Source organism: Bombina bombina, chromosome 3 (assembly GCF_027579735.1).
Source record: "Bombina bombina isolate aBomBom1 chromosome 3, aBomBom1.pri, whole genome shotgun sequence".
In the NCBI taxonomy this organism is placed as follows: domain Eukaryota; kingdom Metazoa; phylum Chordata; class Amphibia; order Anura; family Bombinatoridae; genus Bombina; species Bombina bombina.
The window spans coordinates 826174020-826197662 of record NC_069501.1 but is presented as its reverse complement, the minus strand read 5'-3'; the positions used below and the strand labels follow the sequence as shown (position 1 = coordinate 826197662).

Below are 23643 nucleotides of genomic sequence, written 5' to 3'. Positions count from 1 at the left end.
GTTTTGGAACTACATTTCCGATGATGCTCAGCCAGCATTTTATCTAGCTGAGCATCATGGGAAATGTAGTTCCAAAACCTCTGGAGAGCAAAGTTTGGACACCCCTGGCCTAGTCAAAGCCCAGACCTCAATCCAATAGAAAATCTGTGGTCAGACTTAAAGATTGCTGTTCACAAGCACAAACCATCCAACTTGAAAGAGCTGGAGCAGTTTTGCAAGGAGGAATGGGCAAAAATCCCAGTGGTAAGATGTTTCAAGCTCATAGACTTATCCAAATCGAATTGGAGGTGTGATTGCCGCAAAAGGTGGCTCTACATTGAATTTACTTTAGGGGGGTGAATAGTTATGCACATTTACTTTTTTTGTTTTGTCCTATCTGTTTGCTTCACAATAAAAAAACAAACAAAAAAAACATCTTCAAAGTTGTGGGCATGTTCTGTAAATTAAATAATGCAAATCTTCAAACAATCCATGTTCATTCCAGGTTGTGAGGCAACAAAACACGAAAAATGCCAAGGGGGGTGAATACTTTTGCAAGGCATTGTATATTTAGAACTTTATATAAATACATAAAGCGCCAACCATAGCTGACAGTGTCTTAAATAATGATACATACTTACCGAAAGACACCCATCCACATATAGCAGATAGCCAAACCAGTACTGAAAACCATCAGCAGAGGCATTGGTATATAAGAGTATATCATCGATCTGAAAAGGGAGGTTGGAGATTAATCCCTACTACCGATAACAGAGAACCCTTGAAAAGATTTCCTGCGAGAGAAACCATAAAAATCAATATGCGATACTCTCTTCACATTCCTCTGACAAACGCTGTACTCTCAGAGGAACTGGGTTCAGAATGCTAAGAAGTGCTTATCATAGAAGGAAAAACAAAAAAATCAAGCACAAACTTACTTCACCACCTCCATAGGAGGCAAAATTTGTAAAAAAAAATGAATTGTTGGTGTGGTGAGGGGTGTATTTATAGGCATTTTGAGGTTTGGGAAACTTTGCCTCTCCTGGTAGGATTGCATATCCCATATGTCACTAGCTCATGGACTCTTGCCAATTTTAACCTAGAGATGTTCAGGTGATATTTTCTAGTCCGCTTTTTACAGCTATACAGTATCCCTTTAATGTGCTTCAACATTTGGGTATCACGTCCCTTTAAGTTCAAGAAGTATTTCTGCAAATCTCAAATTTACCATTTGATACTGCAAGTGTTTAAATTTAGATTAAGTTTAGTTGCCAGCATCCATAATCTTATTATTTGAATTGCATACTGTTGGTTTTGAAATATAAATTTTACTTAAAAGGGCAGTAAAGTCATAATTAGAAGACATGGTTTAGACGGAGACTACACTTGTAAACAACTTTCCAATCTACTTCTATTATTTAATTTGCTTCCTTCTCTTGTTATCCTTTGTTGAAAGGTTTGATCAGGAGCAGCATAGAACCTAGGTTCTAGCTGCTGATTGGTGGCTGCAAATATATATACCGATTTGTCATTGGCTTACCTGTGTGTTTAGTTAGAAACCAGTAGTGCATTGCTGCTCCTTCAAAAAATGATACCAAGAGAATGAACCAAATTTGATAATAGACGTTAATTGGAAAGTTGTTTAATATGATATGTTCTACCTAAATCATAAAAGAAAAATGTTAAGTTTCACGTTCCTTTTAAAGGTATGAATGAGAGGAACCAGGCAGTAGGAGCAGTGTGTATGTGTAGAGTGCATGCTGACCTGGAGTCACTGACTGTCCTAGACTATCTACAGACATGGTGGGGTGGTTTCAGTTTGGAGACTACCTGATGCTGGTGAATATAATTGCTACTGGATATTGCCTTTGGATTTATGTCACATATAACAGGGATTAGGTTTTCTCAGGTTTCATGGCTTACTTTTATGTTGATTCATCAATTTTTAACTAATGGTTTGTTTGCAAGGCAGACTAAACACCAGTTCGTGATTTCAAATTGTTTGCTTTCATCTTAGGTTTTAAAAACATCAATGTCAAGACAAATCAACCTCAAGTCCATCCAATTAAAAAGTCAAAAAAGCGTCACTTCAGTTTGACATTGGACAAGATGATGGAGCGGTTTCTGCAGCAGAGCATGGATGCCGAGGAAAGGTTTTACAAGTATGAGGAGCAAAGGCTGCAAATTGAAGACAAACGCCGTGATGCTGAGCACACCCGTGAGATCCAGATGTTGCAAATGCTTGGACAAATGCTCAATGGCATCTCCTCTTCTAGCCAGAGGGTTGTAAATAACAATGCTAGCCCGCCACACAGAGCAAACATTCAAACGTACGCTGACACAATGCACTTTAATTCTGCTCCAGCTGCTTTCTCTTCCCCTTTAGGTATACAGTCTAAATATGACATACATGGCTTTTATACTTCAGTATTAACTGCTGTAGTCTTCACAGAAAATGTAAATAAAATGTTTAGATATCACCTACATGTGGAGCTTTGTTTTTTGTAAACACAATCCAATGCTAATTAAATGTATAATATTTTTATGTGGAGTACATCTACACTGTGTGTTCAATTCAATGGACTTTTTGTAGTCTTTTTGATACAGAACTGTTAAGGAAACCATAAAAAAACAACGTTAAAGGGACATAAAACCCAACATTTTTTCTTTCATAATTCAGGTAGAGCATACATTTTGTAAACAACTTTCCAAAATACGTATTTTATAAACTTGCTTAATTGTCTTGTAATCCTTTCTTGAAGTAGCAGCCATGCACTACTTGGGGTTATTTGAATGGATTGGTAACCCAATCACAAGAGGCATATATGTGCAGCCACCAATCACCATCTAGCTCCTGAGTCTACCTAGGTATACTTTTAAGCAAAGGATACCAAGAGAACAAATCCAATTAGGCAAGTCATAAATTGGAAAGTTGTTTAAAGTTGTACGCTCTATCTGAATCATGAAATAAATATTTTGGGTGTGTGAGGATACTAAAGCTTTGATACCATTATATCCTAAGATCTGTTCTTCATTTGGAAGTCTAAGTAAATCATTTTGAATAATTTTAGTTTTGACTCATTGGGAGCTGTTCTCGTGTGTGTGTGTGTGTGTGTGTGTGTATACATACATACATACATACATACATGTTTTAGCACCCAGGGAACAATATTTTATATTTGTGTAATAATTTAAAAAGTAGGAGCTTGAATTTTAATAGTCATGCTCATTCATTTTCTTAGATATCTGTACCTATTCTGGAATGAAAAAAACCCTATATTTAACTCAAAAGACGTCCTATTGGGCAGATCAAATGTTCTGTGACTTTCACTTTTAATCCCTTAAAGGGACAGTAAACACCATCATTTTTGTTCTTTTAAAAGGTAGATAATCCCTTTATTACCCATTCCCCAATTTTGCATAACCAACAGTTATTATAATATACTTTTTACCTCTGTGATTACCTTGTATCTATGGCTCTGCAAACTGCCCCCTTATTTCAGTTCTTTTGACAGACTTGCATTTTTAGCCAATTAGTGCTTGCTTTTAGGAGCTTCATGTGCCTGATCTGAAGGTTATCTATATGAAAGACATGAACTATCGCCCTCTAGTGGTGAAAAACTGTCAAAATGCTTTCAGATTAGAGGTGGCCTTCAAGGTCTAAGAAATTGGCATATAAACCTCCTAGATTTAGCTTTCAATTAAGAATACCAAGCGAACAAAGCAAAATTGGTAATAAAAGTAAATGGGAAAGTTGTTTAAAATTACATGCCCTAATTAAATCATGAAAGTTTTTTTTGACTTAACTGTCCCTTTAACAACAGTGACATATCCTGTACATGTCCTGTCGTAAAAGGTCTTTCAGAGCTTTAAAGGGACAGTAAACTCAAAATTACACTTTCAGCGTACAATTTTAAACCACTTTCCAATTTGCTTTGTTTTCTTGATATCATTTGTTGACGAGTAAATCTAGGGAGGCTGATAGAAGCTCAGGAGTGTGCATGTGTCTTTAGCAGTCTATGGCAGCTGTATTTGTAACTGTATAACATTGCTGCTAGATGACTAAAGACACATGCACGCTCCTGAGGTCACCTAGACTTAAAGGATACCAAGAGCACTAAGCAACATTGATAATATAAGCAACTTGGAAAGTGGTTTCAAACTTTATGATCGTTCCAATGAATTAAGGTTTTATTTTTACTTTACTGTCCCTTTTGACAGCATGGATCTCCCCTTTTTCTCAACTTGATCCAAGCTGTTAGCTCAAAAGACAGTTTTCCTAAAGTGGTTAACAAAATAAGACAATCTGTATCCAAAAACCCTTCAGGTTCTCATGCAGACACTCAAAAGCTAAATTATTATTATTATTATCAGGTATTTGTAGAGCGCCAACAGATTCTGCAGCGCTGTAAACATAGTTGGTGTACAGGATAGCTTTTGTAGGGGTCAAGTGGGTAGAGGGCCCTGCCGAGAGTTTCACTGTTGTAGTCGGCTCTTATGAAGCGATCTGTAAACTGTGTAGCTAGGTGCATATAAAATGCTTTATTTAAAGTGTTTTTAAAATGGATAACTTTGTTCTTAAAATGTTCAGTTTTGCAACTCCAAAAATACATCCCTTTAAAACTATATAGTGTATGTCCATCTAGTCATCGCACCAATCCAAGAAATCACTGTTTAGCATACTGCAGGGTCAGGCACTGCTGCCAATCAGGAGGAAAAAGCTAAAGCATTATTTTCAGAAATGTAATTATAGGGGAAAAACAGTTAGTGCGCTGCCACTGTAGTGCCTGTAGTCTATTTAAATAAAAGAAAAAAGCGCAATTGGGGGCAAGCTGGAGGTTGCAAGTATAGGGTAACAACACATTTATACCTAAATGCTTCCTGTAATGTAGTGCTCTTCGGGATGTGGAGGTCATGCCTTAAAGCTAATGCAGTACTTCAATGTCCCTTTTAAATTATCTGGTGTATACTCCTTAGATACAAAAATGTAATTTTTTTTTATTTTTAAATAAGTCCCTAAGCAAAGGTCTCTTAAAGTACCATTAAATACAGTAGTATTGAACAATCCACACATGCATAATAAAAATACAGCGCAATAGCATTTACTCTGAAATTCAAATGAGCAGTAGATTTCAAACCAATTTTAAACATTTCTTCCATTACCTTGCATCATGTGACAGCCATCAGCGAATCACTGACTCAAACATGAACTCTTGCACATGGCCAATCGGAGCTGGTGCCTCAGAAAGTTTTGTGAATATTTTATAAGTAAATTGGAAAGTTGATTAAAATTGCACGCTCTATCTCAATCATAAATCTTCTTTTTTAAAATAATGAAAAAAAAAAAATCCTTTATTAATAAAGTATGGCAGTGAACAAGGGGCAACATTTTGGTATTACTCTCTTGATCATGCCATACTTCTGTCCCTCAAAAAAGAGTGCAGTTTTCACCAAGTGGCAATTAAGATGCAAGCTTACTTTAGCTGTGACTCCTTAGCTTCTCCTCTTTACATAGATCTGCTTCCTGCAGCCAGACAATCAATTTTATTCTCTGTGCAAGATTGCTATTTCCAGTGCATGTGTGAACCCAGGCTATTTAATCAGAGGTGATCTGCTTATGATACGCCTGTTTGCTGATCATGTTTTACTGATAAGTATATAGAGGGTTAATACTTTAGCAAGATTTAAATCAGTGTACTGGAAAGAACTATGCAATACAGCCCTATAGTCAGACTGTGTAGCCTTTCTGAGAAGCAGTTTTAGGTTGCACAGCTAAAGTAGTTTGCATATTTTGCAAATTGCTCATTTATGCTGTAACATCCCCCCCCCTCCTTTTTATTGTGAAAACTTGTAGATTCTTCCTGTACATTAAAGCAGGGGTTGACAAATCTGTTTAAAATTTAGGAGCCAGTAAGAGTATTTAGGAGCCAGACAAACCTGTACGATCAGACAGTTGGAGTTGTATATAGCTAAATGGAGAATTACCCAAACAGGAGCCAGTGGCTCCTGGTTTGTCTATTTTAATAATTAAAGACAAACAGATTAAAACCTTTGTGTGAGAGTCAAATAGAGTATGTTAATACTTAATGTGAAGATAAATTATATTCTTTATTTCTTTATATGATACTCCAGAGTTTCCTCCTGTTTGACAAGCACCTTCAACCGTCTATCTCTTACTTCCGTATTTCCCAAAACACTTCCCAATGCTGTGAAGCTAAAGCCAAAATGAACATATTTAACTCTAATTCATACGATGAGATATTTGGAACGTTTAAAAATTAAGAGAAACAGGCTGAAGTGTTCAGAATTTTCTAATCCATGAAAGAAAAACAGTCTTGTTAATTATAAGGTGTTTGTTTTAAAAAAAAAAAATACATATACAAAACATTCAAATGATCAGTCTAGTTTGTTAGATAATCACTATCGGCAATGCAATCACTTGATAGTTATTGTACCTTGAGACCCCTAATTGAAACCATGGACTCCTGTCTACTGCATTTTGGTTTCTAAAATTCCCTCCTTTACAAAACTTCTGTATTGTAATTTGTCCTCAATAGCACTTACACTGGTTCAGTGATTAAAGGGATAGGAACGTCAAAATTAAACTTGCCCGATTCAGATAAAGCATGTCATTTTATGACACTTATTTTATTTATATTTTTAAAAAAGTAGGAATGTAAGCTTAGGAGCAAGCCCATTTTTGGTTGAGAACCCTGGGTAGCGCTTGCTGATTGGTGGCTACTTTTAGCCACCAAGCAGCAAGTGCTACCCAGGTGCTGAACCAAAAATGGACTGGCTCCTAGGCTTACGTTCCTCCATTTAAAATAGATACCAAGAGAACAAAGAAAAAAAATAGGTTTCATATCCCTTTTAAATATTTTGTTATAGTTTTAGTTACTTGCAGATGTGTAAGGCAGTAGTTTATCTTGTCCTCTCTTAGCAGGGCTCAACAGGTTTTCTTTCTAGGAGCTAGGCCCAAAATTTAGATGCCAGATATTTGTGTTAGGTTGTAAGTTAACACTTTGTTTTCTAAGAACCCTCTCAGTGGCCATTTAATGACTTGGTTGCTTTTACTGGGCTGGGTCAGTAACCTATTGCACACTGCATCTGGCAGTGCATCACATGGGAAGTTGGAGGAGGAAGAGAGCTCTAAGCTGGGGTGCATCATGAAGAACAGGGAAAGTGGGCAGAAGTGACACATGGCTGTGCCATTATATGTTGTAAAGAGCAGATGTGTGACTGTAAGCCTTGCACCTTTCTTCTGACCAAGTAGATAACAAGGAGAACATTTTGCATTAAGCCAGGTTTCATATTCTAGATGACATGGCGCAATGGAACATCTTTTTTTTTCTTTCTTGCTCCCTGATCTGTAGGTCAATCAAAATGTATTTAGCAACAACCTACTTTTATGTACTGGGTATTCCAAATCTGTGGTCTGAAAGCACTAACAATTCATGCCAGATATGCATTATGCTAGTTACCCACTCTCAGCCTGTGTATTGGTGGCTCAGTATTCTTTATGAAACCTCTCAGGCAAGAATACCACCCCTGCTAATCTTTATATGGTTGTCTGAGGATGGGTTTCAGAATCAATCGCAGCTTTATTTTTCACAAATCACTCAAGTTGATTGTGCTATTGCTTGGATTAAAATGTTCATACAGGATATGCTCCTGAGATGGAGTGGGAGAAGAATGGGTATATACAGCAAAAAGTGTGTGCTGATGTTGGAATTTATTGATTTTCCGCTACATCAGGGATGGTCTTAGCTTGTTAGTATTAAAACACACAACATATAGTCATTTGCACTTGGTTCGTGCTAGGGGTTGTGTGACAACACCATCTTCTTCTTTATAAGACTTGAACATTTGAGTATAATCAAGTTTAGAGCTGCAACAACTAATCGGCATAATCGATAATAATCAATTATGAAAATAGTTGTCAACGAATCTCATAATAGATTAGTTGGTTTGCAATTAGTTGGTCTGTGCACAGCACCAGCTGCTTTACTCCACTGAGCTTATGCACATAATATTGTGTTTTATGGTTATGCCCTCAGACTAAAGGGCTTCTTTCAGGACTCTATAAGCTTCTTTTTAAGTTTACAACTACTCCTGGCTTCTGTGCAACCCAGAAATAATAGGAATCATAATTTGTATTGTTTATATTAAAATCAGGTGATTTGGGACAATGCTTTGCATGATATAGTGCTGAGCTTGTTATTTACACCTAGCCATAGATTGATGGCATTTGTTGTATGAATTAATGTCCCTGTTATCTGTTTGCACAATTATTAGCGGATCGCTTGCTATCGCTGATTATATATACTCTATATAGATATGTGTAAGGCTGAATCCTGTTACTGATATATAGTCTTAGCCCTTTTGCCTTGTTTTTTTTTTTTTATATATATTTTTAATTAACTGGAATATGTACCAAATTCAACCTCTGTAAGTATATATCTGTTATTTTAAGAGTGTACTAGATATTTTTTCCCCTAACCTTATAGCTGGTTGTTTGCCATTGCATATAGATATTCAATATATTTTTATGTCAGAATGAAGTCCAGGCTTACTTTAAGAGGCCCCTTGCATTGGTGGAGCGCTAACAAAGATAAATAGCCCACCTTGGTGAAATTGGCAAACCCCTACTTATGCATCTCAGGAACCTCAACACCACCGGAGTGCCTCTTCTCTGCTCCAGGCAAAATAGCTTGCAAAAAAGAGAGCCAGCCTCAGCCAGGAGCATGTGGACATGTTGACATTTTTGCATTTCAATGCAGTTTCTGAGAGAGTGAATAACAGAATGTTCTGCTGCTTAAAAAAATTGGCCTAACAGTTGTGTCAATGTAAAGTTTTAGTCTGAAGTTTATATTTATAACACTCAGTATGTGGATTTTATGTTAAATATAGGAAAAAATTATTTATTTATTATCTGATTAATCGAAAAAATAATCGTCCGATTAATCGATTATGAAAATAATCGTTAGTTGCAGCCCTAATCAAGTTGATGCGCTCCTTGTTTGAGCATAATAGGGTTTTCAATATGTTTATCAAATTCAGTCCTTAAGTGCAGGTGAATTTATAGGATTTTCCTGCTTGGGTTAATCTATGCATGGCTTCGCTGTTATTGTTTTTGTTGGTGCTTGCAAAGGGAATTTTAGAAAACCTAAATTACACACTTTCTGATGCACACTTAAAGGGACATAAAGTGCTCTCTGTGTGAGATTAGAGCATTTAATTATTGCACTATCTCTTCTATATAATGTGTTTAACCCCTATAAATGTGTTTAAACATGTAGTTAAAGGGACAGTGAGCCCAAATTTTTTTCTTCCAGGATTCAGAGCATGCAATTTTAATCAACTTTCTAATTTACTCCTATTATCAATTTTTCTTTGTACTCTTGCTATCTTTATTTGAAAATCATGAATGTAAATCTTAGCAGCCAGCCCATTTTAGGTTCAGCACCATGGATAGCGCTTGCTTATTGGAGGCTGACATTTACCCACCAATAAGCAAGCATAACCCAGGTTCTCAACCAAAAATGGGCCAGTTCCTATGCATCACATTCCTGCTTTTTAAATAAAGACAGCAAGAGAACGAAGAAAATAAAATTGATAATAGAAGTAAATTAGAAAGTTGCTTAAAATTGCATGCTCTATCTGAATAATTAAAGAAAAAATTTGCGTTTAGTCACCAATCGGCAACAAGCTCCTGATCTTACCTAGATCTGCTTTTCAAGAAAGGATTCCAAGATAACCAAGTAAATTTGATAATTGAAGAAAATTGAAAGTTTACTTTTGACTTTCATGTCCCTTTTAAGTGTTTACAGGTACTAAATTTAATCTGTATACTTAGTTAATTAAGCTGCACAATTAGCAGTCTATAAAATACAAGATTACGTTAATGTATATTTTAATTTATGAAGAGGTTTGTAGAAATAATCCTTTAAACATAATAAGGTTGTCAAGGACAGAATTATTAATTTATTTTATTTTCTGCTTAGTTCTAGAGAGGTCTTTCTCTCTGCGCTCCTCTCGCTCCACAAAAGACATGGAGAATATCTTCCAGCTGGTGAGGAACGTTATCCCCCCACTTACCTCCAAGAAGCACAAAGGACAGGATGGAAAAATAGGAATTGTTGGAGGATGCCAAGAGTGAGTAGCTTTCTTATCATACATTATGATTTTAAAGGGAGACTAACATCTCAAAATAAACTTTTAAAGCTAGAGTTCATTAGGATTTGAACCAACATTTAAGATCCTAAGATCTTCAGAGCAGGGCCCTCTTCCTCTTGTACTAGATTTGTTTAGTCTGTTATATTTCTCTTGTAAGGTGTATCCAGTCCACGGATTCATCCATTACTTGTGGGATATTCTCCTTCCCAACCGGAAGCTGCAAGAGGATCACCCACAGCAGAGCTGTCTATGTAGCTCTTCCCCTAACTGCCACCTCCCAGTCATTCTCTTGCAGCTCTCGACAAGGGAAGTAGCTAGAGAGATGTGGTGCATTAATGTAGTTTATCTTCAGTCAAAAGTTTATTTTCAAATGGTACCGGAGTTGTACTATTTTAGCCTCAGGCAGAAAGTTGAAGAAGAGTCTGCCTGTGGTCTTTGATGATCTTAGCAGGTTGTAACTAAGATCCATTGCTGTTCTCACACATAACTGAAGAGATGGGTAACTTCAGCTGGGGGAATAGCGTGCAGGGTCTCCTGCTCTGAGGTATGTGCAGTTTTACATTTTTCTAGAGAAATGATATGCTAGAAAATGCTGACAATACCAGATTTATTTAAGGTAAGCCTGATTACAGTGATTTAATAACGACTGGTATCATGCTTGCTGTAAAGGGTAATATTTTTATTATTTACTCACATTACTGAATAGATATAACGTTTGCTTGAAGGTGTATGAACGTTTATTACATATTGGTGATAAAACTTTATTCTGGGGCCCAGTTTTTTCCACATGGCTGACTAGATTTTGCCTAGGGATAGTTTTTTAAGGCCCTCTCACTGTGAGTACAGGTTGGGAGGGGCCTATTTTCGTGCCTAAATTGCGCATTACTTTTTGCAGTTTGAGACATCCAGCTTCCCTGAAGGAGTCCCCTGAACATTTAGGACCTCTCTAAAGGGTTTTTGTGCCTTCCAAAGTCGTTGTATGGGCAGGTAGGGCCACAGTAGAGCTGTGGCAGTTTGGTGTGACTGTTTAAAAACGTTTATATCGGTTTTTTTTATCCGGTTTTGAAACTAAGGGGGTTAATCATCCATTTGCAAGTGGGTGCAATGCTCTTTTAGCCTATTATACACACTGTAATAAGATTTACTGCTTTTTTCACTGTTTTGCAGTTTCTGTGATTGTTTTTTTTTCTCTTAAAGGCACAGTACCGTTTTTATTTTTTGCTTGTTCACAGTTATTAAAGTGTTTTCCAAGCTTGCTGGTCTCATTACTAGTCTGTTTAAACATGTCTGACATAGAGGAAAATCATTGTTCATTATGTTTAGAAGCCATTGTGGAACCCCCTCTTAGAATGTGTACCAAATGCACTGATTTTACTATAGATTACAAAGACCATATTCTGGCTTTAAAAAATGTATCACCAGAAGAAATTGACAAGGAGGAAGTTATGCCGTCTAACTCTCCCCACGTGTCAGATCCTATAAATCCCGCTCAGGGGGCGCCTAGTACATCTAGCGCGCCCATTGTGTATACCTTGCAAGACATGGCGGCAGTTATGAATCATACCCTTACAGAGGTATTATCTAAACTGCCAGGATTGCAAGGAAAGCGAGACAGCTCTGGGACTAGAATAAATACAGAGCTCTCTGACGCTTTAGTAGCTATGTCTGATACACCCTCACATTATACTGAAGCTGAAGCAGGGGAGCTTCAATCTGTGGGTGAATTTTCTGATTCAGGGAAGATACTTCAATCTGATTCTGATATGTCTACATTTGAATTTAAGCTTGAACACCTCCGCGTATTGCTCAGGGAGGTTTTAGCAACTCTGGACGACTGAGACATTATTGTGGTCCCAGAGAAATTATGTAGATTGGATAAATACTATGCAGTACCTACTTACACTAATTTTTTTCCAATCCCTAAAAGGTTTTCTGAAATTATTACTAAGGAATGGGATAGACCAGGTGTACCATTCTCTCCCCCTCCTCTTTTTAAAAAGATGTTTCCTATAGACGCCGCTACACGGGACTTATGGCAGACGGTCCCTAAGGTGGAGGGAGCAGTTTCTACTCTAGCTAAGCGTACCACTATCCCTGTGGAGGACAGTTGTGCTTTTCTAGATCCAATGGATAAAAAATTAGAGGGTTACCTTAAGAAAATTTTTATTCAACAAGGTTTGATTCTCCAGCCTCTTGCATGCATTGCCCCAGTCACTGCTGCTGCGGCTTTCTGGTTTGAGTCCCTAGAGGAGGCTCTACAGGTTGAAACCCCGTTGGAAGATATTATTGACAAGCTTAGGGCCCTTAAGCTAGCCAATTCATTTGTTTCTGATGCCGTTGTTCATTTAATCAAGCTAACGGCTAAAAATTCAGGTTTTGCTATTCAGGCGCTATGGCTTAAATCCTGGTCAGCTGACGTGACTTCAAAGTCTAAACTTCTCAACATTCCCTTCAAAGGACAGACCCTATTTGGGCCTGGACTGAAGGAGAATCATTTCTGACATCACTGGAGGAAAAGGTCACGCCCTTCCTCAAGACAGGTCCAACAAATTAAGGACCAAACAGTCTAGTTTTCAGCCCTTTCGAAACTTCAAGAGTGGCGCAGCTTCAACTTCCTCTAACACAAAACAAGAGGGAACTTTTGCCCAGTCTAAGCCGGTCTGGAGACCTAACCAGGCTTGGAACAAGGGGAAACAGGCCAAAAAGCCTGCTGCTGCCTCTAAGACAGCATGAAGGAGCAACCCCCGATCCGGAAACGGATCTAGTATGGGGCAGACTCTCTCTCTCTTTGCCCAGGCTTGGGCAAGAGATGTCCAGGATCCCTGGGCATTGGAAATTGTGTCCAAGGGTTATCTTCTGGAATTCAAAACCTCTCCCCCAAAAGGGAGATTTCATCTCTCACTTTTATCTGCAAACCAGATAAAAAGAGAGGCATTCTTACATTGTGTTCAAGACCTTCTAATTATGGGAGTGATCCACCCAGTTCCGCAGGAGGAACAGGGTCAGGGCTTCTATTCAAATCTGTTTGTAGTTCCCAAGAAAGAGGGAACATTCAGACCAATCTTAGATCTCAAGATCTTAAACAAATTTCTCAGAGTTCCATTCTTCAAGATGGAGACTATTCGAACCATCCTTCCTATGAAGGAGGGTCAATATATGACTACCGTAGACCTAAAGGATGCTTATCTTCACATCCCGATACACAAAGATCATCATCGTTTTCTCAGGTTTGCCTTTCTAGACAGGCACTACCAGTTTGTGGCTCTTCCCTTCGGGTTGGCCACGGCACCAAGAATCTTTACAAAGGTCCCTTCTAGAGGTCCTAAGGCCGCGGGGTATAGCAGTAGCCCCTTACTTAGACGACATTCTGATACAGGCGTCGACTTTTTAAGTTGCTAGGTCCCACACGGACATTGTTCTGGCATTTCTTGAGGTCCCATGGGTGGAAGGTGAACGAAGAAAAGAGCTCTCTATCGCCTCTAACAAAAGTTTCATTCCTAGGGACTCTGATAGATTCGGTAGAAATGAAGATTTACCTAACGAAGGCCAGATTGTCAAAACTTCTATACTCTTGCCGTGTTCTTTATTCCACTTCTCGTCCTTCAGTGGCTCAGTGTATGGAAGTAATCGGTTTTAAAGGCCAGATTGGACTATAGTAACGACAGATGCCAGCCTTCTGGGCTGGGGTGCAGTCTGGAACTCCCTGAAGGCTCAGGGCTCGTGGACTCAGGAGGAGGCTCTCCTTCCAATAAACATTCTGGAATTAAGAGCGATATTCAGTGCTCTTCAGGCTTGGCCTCAGCTAGCTGCGGTCAGGTTCATCAGATTTCAGTCGGACAACATCACGACTGTAGCCTATATCAACCATCAGGGGGGAACAAGGAGCCCCCTGGCAATGTTGGAGGTTTCAAAGATAATTCTATGGGCAGAGGTTCACTCTTGCCATCTCTCAGCTATCCATATCCCAGGAGTAGAGAACTGGGAGGCGGATTTTCTAAGTCGGCAGACTTTTCATCCGGGGGAGTGGGAGCTCCATCCGGAGGTATTTGCCCAGCTGATTCAACTATGGGGCAAACCAGAACTGGATCTCATGGCGTCTCGTCAGAACGCCAAACTTCCTTGTTACGGGTCCAGGTCAAGGGATCCCCAGGCAGCACTGGTAGATGCTCTAGCAGCGCCCTGGTCCTTCAGCCTGGCTTATGTGTTTCCACCGTTTCCTCTGCTCCCTCGGCTGATTGCCAAGATCAAGCAGGAGAGAGCTTCAGTGATTTTGATAGCCCCTGTGTGGCCACGCAGGACTTGGTACGCAGATCTGGTGGACATATCATCCTTTCCACCATGGACTCTGCCGCTGAGGCAGGACTTTCTACTTCAAGGTCCCTTCAAGCATCCAAATCTAATTTCTCTGCATCTGACTTCTTGGAGATTGAACGCTTGATTTTATCAAAGCATGGTTTTTCCGAGTCGGTCATTGATACCTTAATTCAGGCTCGAAAGCCTGTCACCAGGAAAATCTATCATAAGATATGGTGTAAATATCTTCATTGGTGTGAATCCAAGGGTTACTCATGGAGTAAAGTCAGGATTCCCAGGATATTGTCTTTTCTCCAAGAAGGATTGGAGAAGGGATTGTCAGCTAGTTCCTTAAAGGGACAGATTTCTGCTCTGTCTATTCTTTTGCACAAGCGTCTGGCGGATGTTCCAGACGTTCAGGCGTTTTGTCAGGCTTTAGTTAGAATCAAGCCTGTGTTTAAACCTGTTGCTCCGCCATGGAGTTTAAATTTAGTTCTTAAAGTTCTTCAAGGGGTTCCGTTTGAACCTCTGCATTCCATAGATATCAAGCTTTTATCTTGGAAAGTTCTGTTCTTGGTAGCTATCTCTTCGGCTCGAAGAGTTTCAGAGTTATCTGCCTTGCAGTGCGATTCCCCTTATCTGATCTTCCATGCAGATAAGGTAGTGTTGCGTACCAAACCTGGGTTTCTTCCTAAGGTGGTATCTAATAAGAATTTCAATCAGGAGATTGTTGTTCCGTCACTGTGTCCTAATCCTTCTTCAAAGACGTGGTTCATGCTTTAAAGTTTTATTTACAAGCTACTAAAGATTTTCGTCAAACATCTGCATTGTTTATTGTCTACTCTGGACAGAGGAAAGGCCAAAAGGCTTAGGCAACTTCTTTCCTTCTGGTTAAGAAGTATAATCCGCTTAGCTTATGAGACTGCTGGCCAGCAGCCTCCTGTAAGAATTACAGCTCATTCCACTAGAGCAGTGGCTTCCACATGGTCTTTTAAAAATGAGGCTTCTGTTGAACAGATTTGTAAGGCGGCGACTTGGTCTTCGCTTCATACTTTTTCTAAATTCTACAAATTTTATACTTTTGCTTCTTCGGAGGCTATTTTTGGAAGAAAGGTCTTACAGGCAGTGGTGCCTTCCATTTAAGCGCCTGCCTTGTCCCTCCCTTCATCCGTGTCCTATAGCTTTGGTATTGGTATCCCACAAGTAATGGATGAATCCGTGGACTGGATACACGTTACAAGAGAAAACAAAATTTATGCTTACCTGATAAATTTATTTCTCTTGTGGTGTATCCAGTCCACGGCCCGCCCTGTCATTTTAAGGCAGGTATTTTTTAATTTTTAAACTACAGTCACCACTGCACCCTATAGTTTCTCCTTTCTCTTGCTTGTCTTCGGTCGAATGACTGGGAGGTGGCAGTTAGGGGAGGAGCTATATAGACAGCTCTGCTGTGGGTGATCCTCTTGCAGCTTCCTGTTGGGAAGGAGAATATCCCACAAGTAATGGATGAATCCGTGGACTGGATACACCACAAGAGAAATAAATTTATCAGGTAAGCATAAATTTGTTTTTTGTATCTTATCACACATCCTTGTCATTGTATACCCTTATCTCTGTACTACACAATTTTGCGGCGGTACACAAATAAATGATGATAATATTCCCAGTGATCCAGATTAACGTTTAAGATTTACTATGATCTTCAAGGATTACTACAGTATTTAATTTCAAGTACAATGTTTTTTTATGCTTGAGGTACATGCCATTACATCTTTGGTAGCTGTCCTTATCAGCCTGTAAGCAACATATCACTAGCCAAGAACTGTGCACAAGCTAACATTGCACTCTAGTTTCAGTCTCAATTTAAATAGCTTTAACTTTTCATGCAAACATATTTTTCTTTCTTAAGGTGATGAGAGTCCACGACTTCTTATTGTTGGGAGTTCATCACCTGGTAACCAGGAGGAGGCAAAGACACCCTACTCCGAAAGCTTTAATATCCATCCTACTTCCCTGTATGTCCCAGTCTTTCTTTGCCTTGCTATTAGCAGGTGAACATGGAGGTGCTCAGAATTTTATTTAAGGAATTTGTTCCCACATTCCCCTCATAAGGTGAAACTTGGAAGAGAGGGGCATAGGAGAGTACTGGTTGTGCAATGTAAATCTCCTGTGGGAGTCGTGGTTACAAGCCCTGCCACAGGTGTTTCTGGGACTGGTCATTTAGCCTTCTCCTGTCTGGCCATGTTGATGTACTCCCTCAGTAGATCCTCTACTGTCTAGTACATTAATGAAAGCCCTCTCTACTGTATCCTCATCCTAAATCAGGGTAAGATCAGAGGCTTTGGCTGGGTAAGTATCTGCAATCCTCACACATCCTGCAGGCTATCAGTAGGTACATACACCAGTGTACAGCAGATCATTTACACAGCTCGGCTATTAGCTTCTGGCTAAGCTCCTTATCAGTGAAACAGGTTATTTCTCTTGCAAGGTGTATCCAGTCCACGGATTCATCCTTACTTGTGGGATATTCTCATTCCCTACAGGAAGTGGCAAAGAGAGCACACAGCAGAGCTGTCCATATAGCTCCCCCTCTGGCTCCGCCCCCCAGTCATTCTCTTTGCCGCTCTAACAAGTAGCATCTCCACGGGAGGGTAAAGTGAATGTGGTGTTAGATTTGTAGTTTTATATCTTCAATCCAAAGTTTGTTATTTTTAAATAGTACCGGTTTGTGCTATTTACTCTCTGGCAGAAATATGATGAAGAATTCTGTTGAGAGGAAAATGATTTTAGCATGTTGTAACTAAAATCCATTGCTGTTCCCACACAGGACTGAGGAGTACCAGAAAACTTCAGTTGGGGGGAACAGTTTGCAGGCTTAACTGCTTTGAGGTATGTTTCAGTCATCTTTTTTCTAGTCAAGACAAGATAATGCTAGAAGACTGACAAGATTCCCCATGTGGGAAGGGTAAGCCATGTTCTGAGACTTAGTATAGAACTAGAGGCTTATTTAAGAGGGCTCAATAGACTGGTTATCACTTTTGCAGGGCAATCGATTATTTTATTTAGCAAAATACTCTTTATTGACACTTTTTAAGCACTTTTGGTGTGTTTATTGGGGTTTTATTCCACATGGCATTATTTTTAGTCACCTAAATTGGGTTCTGAAGGCCCCACAGCTGTGGAGTGGGAGGGGCCTAATTTCGCGCCTCAGTTGCGCAGTTTATTCTGACAGATTTCCTTGCATGCTGCTTCACATGGGTCCAGAGACTGCTTGAGGACTTCAGGAGGCTTGATTTTCTCAAATCCAATCCTTAAGGGAAGGTAGGGCCACAGCAGGCTGCTGTGGCAAGGTGCTGTAGTTTATTAACCGGTTGTTTGCTTTAGGCGGCTCCGGTTTGGGCATTAAAGGGTTAATCAGGCTGAAACTTGCTGTGCAATCATATCGAAGCATTAGGCACATACTGTAAAAAATTCAAGAGATTTGGTTCATTTTTCACCGTTTTGTAAAATTGTGTGCGCTTTTATTTCTTAAAGGCACAGTACCATTTATTGCAAATTGTATTTTTTACTTGATAAAGTGTTTTTCCAAGCCTACTTGTGTATAATACTAATCTGTTAAACATGTCTGACACTAAGGAAAAGCCTTGCTCTATGTGTTCAGAAGCCATGGTGGAACCCCCACTCAAAATGTGTCCCAAGTGCACTAATGTGTCTATACACTTTAAAGATCATATTGTGTCACTTAAAAATATAGCCCTAGATGATTCTTTGACTGAAGGTAATGAGGATAGTCCGCCTTCCTCTCCCCATGTGTCATCGCCAGTTACGCCCGCTCAAGCGATACCTTGTACCTTTTGTTCCCCCCCCTAGCTTTAAGAAAATGTTCCCCATAACTGATCCCAGGCGGGACACGTGGCAGACGGTCCCTAAGGTAGAGGGGGCAGTTTCAACACTAGCCAAGCGCACAACCATACCAATTGAAGACAGTTGTGCTTTCAAAGATCCTATGGATAAAAAAATAGGTTTACTAAAGAAAATATTTGTTCAACAAGGTTTCCTTCTCCAACCTATTGCCTGCATTATTCCTGTAACTACTGCAGTGGCTCCAGAGGGAGACTTCATATGACGAAGTCATGGATAGAATTAATGCTCTAAAACTGGCTAATTCTTTTATCACAGATGCCGCTTTGCAATTAGCTAAGTTAGCGGCGAAAAATTCTGGTTTTGCCATCATGGCGCGCAGAGCGCTTTGGCTCAAATCATGGTCGGCCGATGTGTCGTCCAAGACAAAATTACTGAATATTCCTTTCAAGGGAAAGACCCTTTTCGGGCCCGAGTTGAAAGAGATTATTTCGGATATCACTGGGGGAAAGGGCCATGCCCTCCCGCAAGATAGGCCTTTTAAGGCTAAAAACAAGGCTAATTTTCGTTCCTTTCGCAACTTCAGGAGCGGTCCTGCTTCAACCTCTGCAACCGCAAAGCAAGAAGGTAACGCTTCACAGCCCAAGGCAACCTGGAAACCTTTGCAGGGCTGGAACAAGGGTAAACAGGCCAAAAAGCCTGCGGCTGCTACTAAGACAGCATGAAGGGGTAGCCCCCGATCCGGGACCGGATCTGGTAGGGGGCAGACTCTCTCTCTTTGCTCAGGCTTGGGCAAGAGATGTTCCCGATCCCTAGGCATTAGAGATCGTTGCTCAGGGATATCTTCTAGAATTCAAGGACTCTCCTCTAAGGGGTTCCACATTTCTCGTCTGTCTACAGACCAGACAAAGAAAGAGGCGTTCTTACGCTGTGTAGAAGATCTACTCCAGATTGGAGTGATATATCCAGTTCCAATTACAGCACTGGGTTTTTACTGTTTGCGGTTCCCAAAAAGGAAGGAACTTTCAGGCCAATCCTGGATCTAAAAATTCTATACAAATTCCTCAGAGTTTCATCATTCAAAATGGAGACCATTCGGACAATCTTACCGATGATCCAGGAAGGTCAATATAAGACTACCGTGGATCTAAAGGATGCGTACCTTCATATTCCTATCCACAAAGATCACCATCAGTTCCTAAGGTTCGCTTTTCTGGACAAGCATTACCAGTTCGTGGCCCTTCCCTTCGGGTTGGCCACCGCTCCCAGAATTTTCACAAAAGTGCTAGGGTCCCTTCTAGCGGTACTAAGACCGCGGGGCATTGCAGTAGCACCTTATCTGGACGACATCTTAATACAGGCGTCGTCTTTTCCCACAGCCAAGGCTCATACGGATATTGTTCTGGCCTTTCTAAGGTCTCACGGGTGGAAGGTGAACACCGAAAAAAAGTTCTCTGTCCCCGCTCACAAGGGTTCCCTTCCTGGGAACATTAATAGACTCGGTAGAAATGAAAATATTTCTGACGGAGGTCAGAAGGTTAAAGCTTTTAAGTATTTGCCGAGCTCTTCATTCCATTCCTCGGCCATCTGTAGCTCAGTGCATGGAGGTAATCGGATTAATGGTAGCAGCAATGGACGTAGTCCCTTTTGCTCGAATTCATCTCAGGCCACTGCAATTGTGCATGCTCAAACAGTGGAATGGGGATTATGCAGATTTGTCTCCTCAAATCCAACTGGACCAGAAAACCAGAGATTCTCTTCTCTGGTGGTTGTCTCAGGATCACCTGTCTCAGGAAATGTGCTTCCGCAGACCGGAGTGGATCATTGTAACGACCGACGTCAGTCTGTTAGGCTGGGGCGCGGTCTGGGGCTCCCTGAAAGCTCAGGGCCTATGGTCTCGGGAAGAGTCTCTTCTCCCGATAAACATTTTGGAACTGAGAGCGATATTCAACACGCTCCAGGCATGGCCTCAGCTAGCGGCGGCCAAATTCATCAGATTTCAGTCGGACAACATCACGACTGTAGCATACATCAATCATCAGGGAGGAACAAAGAGTTCCTTAGCGATGAAGGAAGTAACCAAGATAATCAGGTGGATGGAGGATCCCTCTTGCCATCTATCTGCAATTCACATCCCAGGAGTAGACAACTGGGAAGCGGATTTCCTAAGTCGTCAGACTTTTCACCCGGGGGAGTGGGAACTCCACCCAGAGGTTTTTGCTCAGCTGACCCAGCTATGGGACATTCCAGAGTTGGATCTGATGACGTCCCGTCAGAACACCAAACTTCCTCTTTACGGATCCAGGTCCAGGGACCCCAAGGCGGCATTGATAGATGCTCTTGTAGCGCCTTGGTCCTTCAATCTGGCTTATGTCTTTCCACCGTTTCCCCTTCTCCCTCGGCTGGTAGCCAGAATCAAACAGGAGAAGGCCTCGGTAATTCTGATAGCGCCTGCGTGGCCATGCAGGACGTGGTATGCAGACCTAGTGGACATGTCATCTGTCCCACCATGGACACTGCCAATGAGGCAGGATCTTCTAATACAGGGTCCATGCAAGCATCCAAATCTAGTTTCTCTGCAGCTGACTGCTTGGAGATTGAACGCTTAATTCTATCCAAGTGTGGGTTCTCTGAATCAGTCATAGATACTCTGATCCAAGCTAGAAAGCCTGTCACCAGGAAAATTTACCATAAGATATGGCGGAAATATCTTTGTTGGTGTGAATCCAAGGGTTACTCGTGGAGTAAGATTAGGATTCCAAGGATATTGTCTTTTCTCCAAGAAGGATTGGAGAAAGGTTTGTCAGCTAGTTCCTTAAAGGGACAGATATCCGCTCTGTCTATCCTTTTACACAAGCATCTGGCAGAAGTACCAGATGTTCAAGCGTTTGCACAGGCTTTAGTCAGAATCAAGCCTGTCTATAAACCTGTGGCTCCTCCATGGAGTCTAAATTTAGTTCTTTCAGTTCTTTAAGGGGTTCCGTTTGAACCTTTACATTCCATAGATATTAAGTTATTATCTTGGAAAGTTTTGTTTTTGGTAGCTATATCTTCTGCTCGAAGAGTTTCAGAATTGTCTGCTTTGCAGTGTAATTCACCCTATCTGGTGTTCCATGCAGATAAGGTAGTTTTGCGTACCAAACCTGGTTTTCTTCCTAAAGTTGTTTCTAATAAGAACATTAACTAGGAAATCATTGTTCCTTCCCTGTGTCCTAATCCAGCTTCTAAGAAGGAACGGCTTTTACACAATCTTGATGTGGTTCCTGCTTTGAAATTCTATTTACAAGCAACTAAGGATTTCAGACAAACATCATCTTTGTTTGTTGTCTATTCCGGTAAGAGGAGAGGTCAAAAAGCGACTGCTACCTCTCTTTCCTTCTGGTTGAAAAGCATCATCCGATTGGCTTATGAGACTGATGGGCAGCAGCCTCCTGAACGAATTACAGCTCATTCCACCAGAGCTGTGGCTTCCACTTGGGCTTTCAAGAATGAGGCTTCTGTTGAACAGATTTGTAAGGCAGCGACTTGGTCTTCACTGCATACTTTTGCCAAATTTTACAAATTCGATACTTTTGCTTCTTCGGAGGCTATTTTTGGGGGAGAGGTTTTGCAAGCAGTAGTGCCTTCCGTTTAGGTTACCTGTCTTGTTCCCTCCCTTCATCCGTGTCCTAAAGCTTTGGTATTGGTATCCCACAAGTAAGGATGAATGGACTGGATACACCTTGCAAGAGAAAACAGAATTTATGCTTACCTGATAAATTACTTTCTCTTGCGGTGTATCCAGTCCACGGCCCGCCCTGGCAATTAAGTCAGGTTAAAATTTCTTGTTTAAACTACAGTCACCACGGCACCCTATGGTTTCTCCTTTTTCTCCTAACCGTCGGTCGAATGACTGGGGGGCGGAGCCAGAGGGGGAGCTATATGGACAGCTCTGCTGTGTGCTCTCTTTGCCTCTTCCTGTAGGGAATGAGAATATCCCACAAGTAAGGATGAATCCGTGGACTGGATACACCGCAAGAGAAAGTAATTTATCAGGTAAGCATAAATTCTGTTTTTTTTTATTGCAATGTATAATTTATTTGCATGTTCAGGTTGCTCAGTGTGTGTGTGTGTGTGTGTGTGTGTTTAACTGTTGCCACTTTAAATTTTTGACCTTTCTCCTTGCAGTTGTGCCGGTTAATGCTCCTCATTGAATACGTTCCTGAGAGAAGGATTTTTAGGCGATGGGGGACAGAGTGAGAGCTATAGAGATGTCGGGGCCAGTATTAATAGCGTGCATTGCAGGATCTCACTGAGCGCACTGTGGGGGTTATTTGTGTCTGCATCAGAAGTTTAAATCCAGTCTTCTAGCTTTATTTTCGCGCACTCTTCTCTTCTGTTTCCGCACTGCTGGCAGCCATCGTTTGCATCACCTTCTGCTGAGTGTTTATTGTTGTGGTAACAAAATTTTGGAAGTTTTTTTTTTTTTTTTTTTAACCTTTAGCAACCGATGCATATATAAACACTTATAGCTAGATTACAAGTGGAGCACTAAATATCGATTGTGTGCAAGCGATAATAGCGCTCCACTTTCTAATACCAGCGCACGATAATGTGAGCTGGTATCACCCGATACCAAGGTGTGAGGAGAGTGTTGCCAAACATCAGTCAGCTGGGTGGCTATAAATACCCAGTTCGCTCCTAATAGCACTATATAAGTGCTTAGATTAAATGTGAGTACCCTGTATCAGGGGTCTTTTTCTGCCCTCATTTAGTTTGCTATTGATACACACAGGCGCCTCCTTTTTTGTGTCTCTACTTCCTGCTTTAGATCACCCGACACTGAGGTGTGAGGAGAGTGCTGCCACACACCTGTGACCGTTCTGTACCCATAGTGGATGAATTGACTTTTTTGACAACAAACTGCTCCACTATTTTTCAAATTTGGACATTAATCTTGAAAGTTCCTTACTTCAAGAACTGTACATATTTGTATTTAATTATCACGAGCATATCTGCATATCATTCACATATATTATTATTTTACAGGTTGTTTTTCATCTCTAGCGCCCCCTATTTGGAGTGTGTTACCTATAGCCTCTCCTGTGTAATATATTTACTGGGAGCACACAGTTGCCATAGACTGCAATGTAAAGGCACTTTTTTTTTTCTAACACCTCATTCCCACCAATTAGAAAATTAACCAGAGATTGGAGTGCTAATATTGTAATAGCTGGTTAATTACCACACTCCTGCAAATGGGCAGATTTTTGCCTGTTCGAGGTAGCAAGATAATTTAGCGCTCCACTTGTAATCTAGCCCTTAGTGCTTATCCTGTACTGTAAGTTTGTTGCT

General features: G+C 40.5%; 1 protein-coding gene across 1 annotated transcript in view; it reads left to right on the top strand.

Annotated features, from left to right (window-relative positions):
* NAXD (NAD(P)HX dehydratase) overlaps nt 1–23643 on the top strand; it is a 249637-nt gene that overhangs the window by 59661 nt on the left and 166333 nt on the right. Inside the window, exons 3-4 of the mRNA XM_053705470.1 lie at nt 1997–2365; nt 9984–10134. Coding sequence (XP_053561445.1) covers nt 1997–2365; nt 9984–10134 — 520 coding nt within the window. The remainder of the gene's footprint in view (nt 1–1996; nt 2366–9983; nt 10135–23643) is intronic.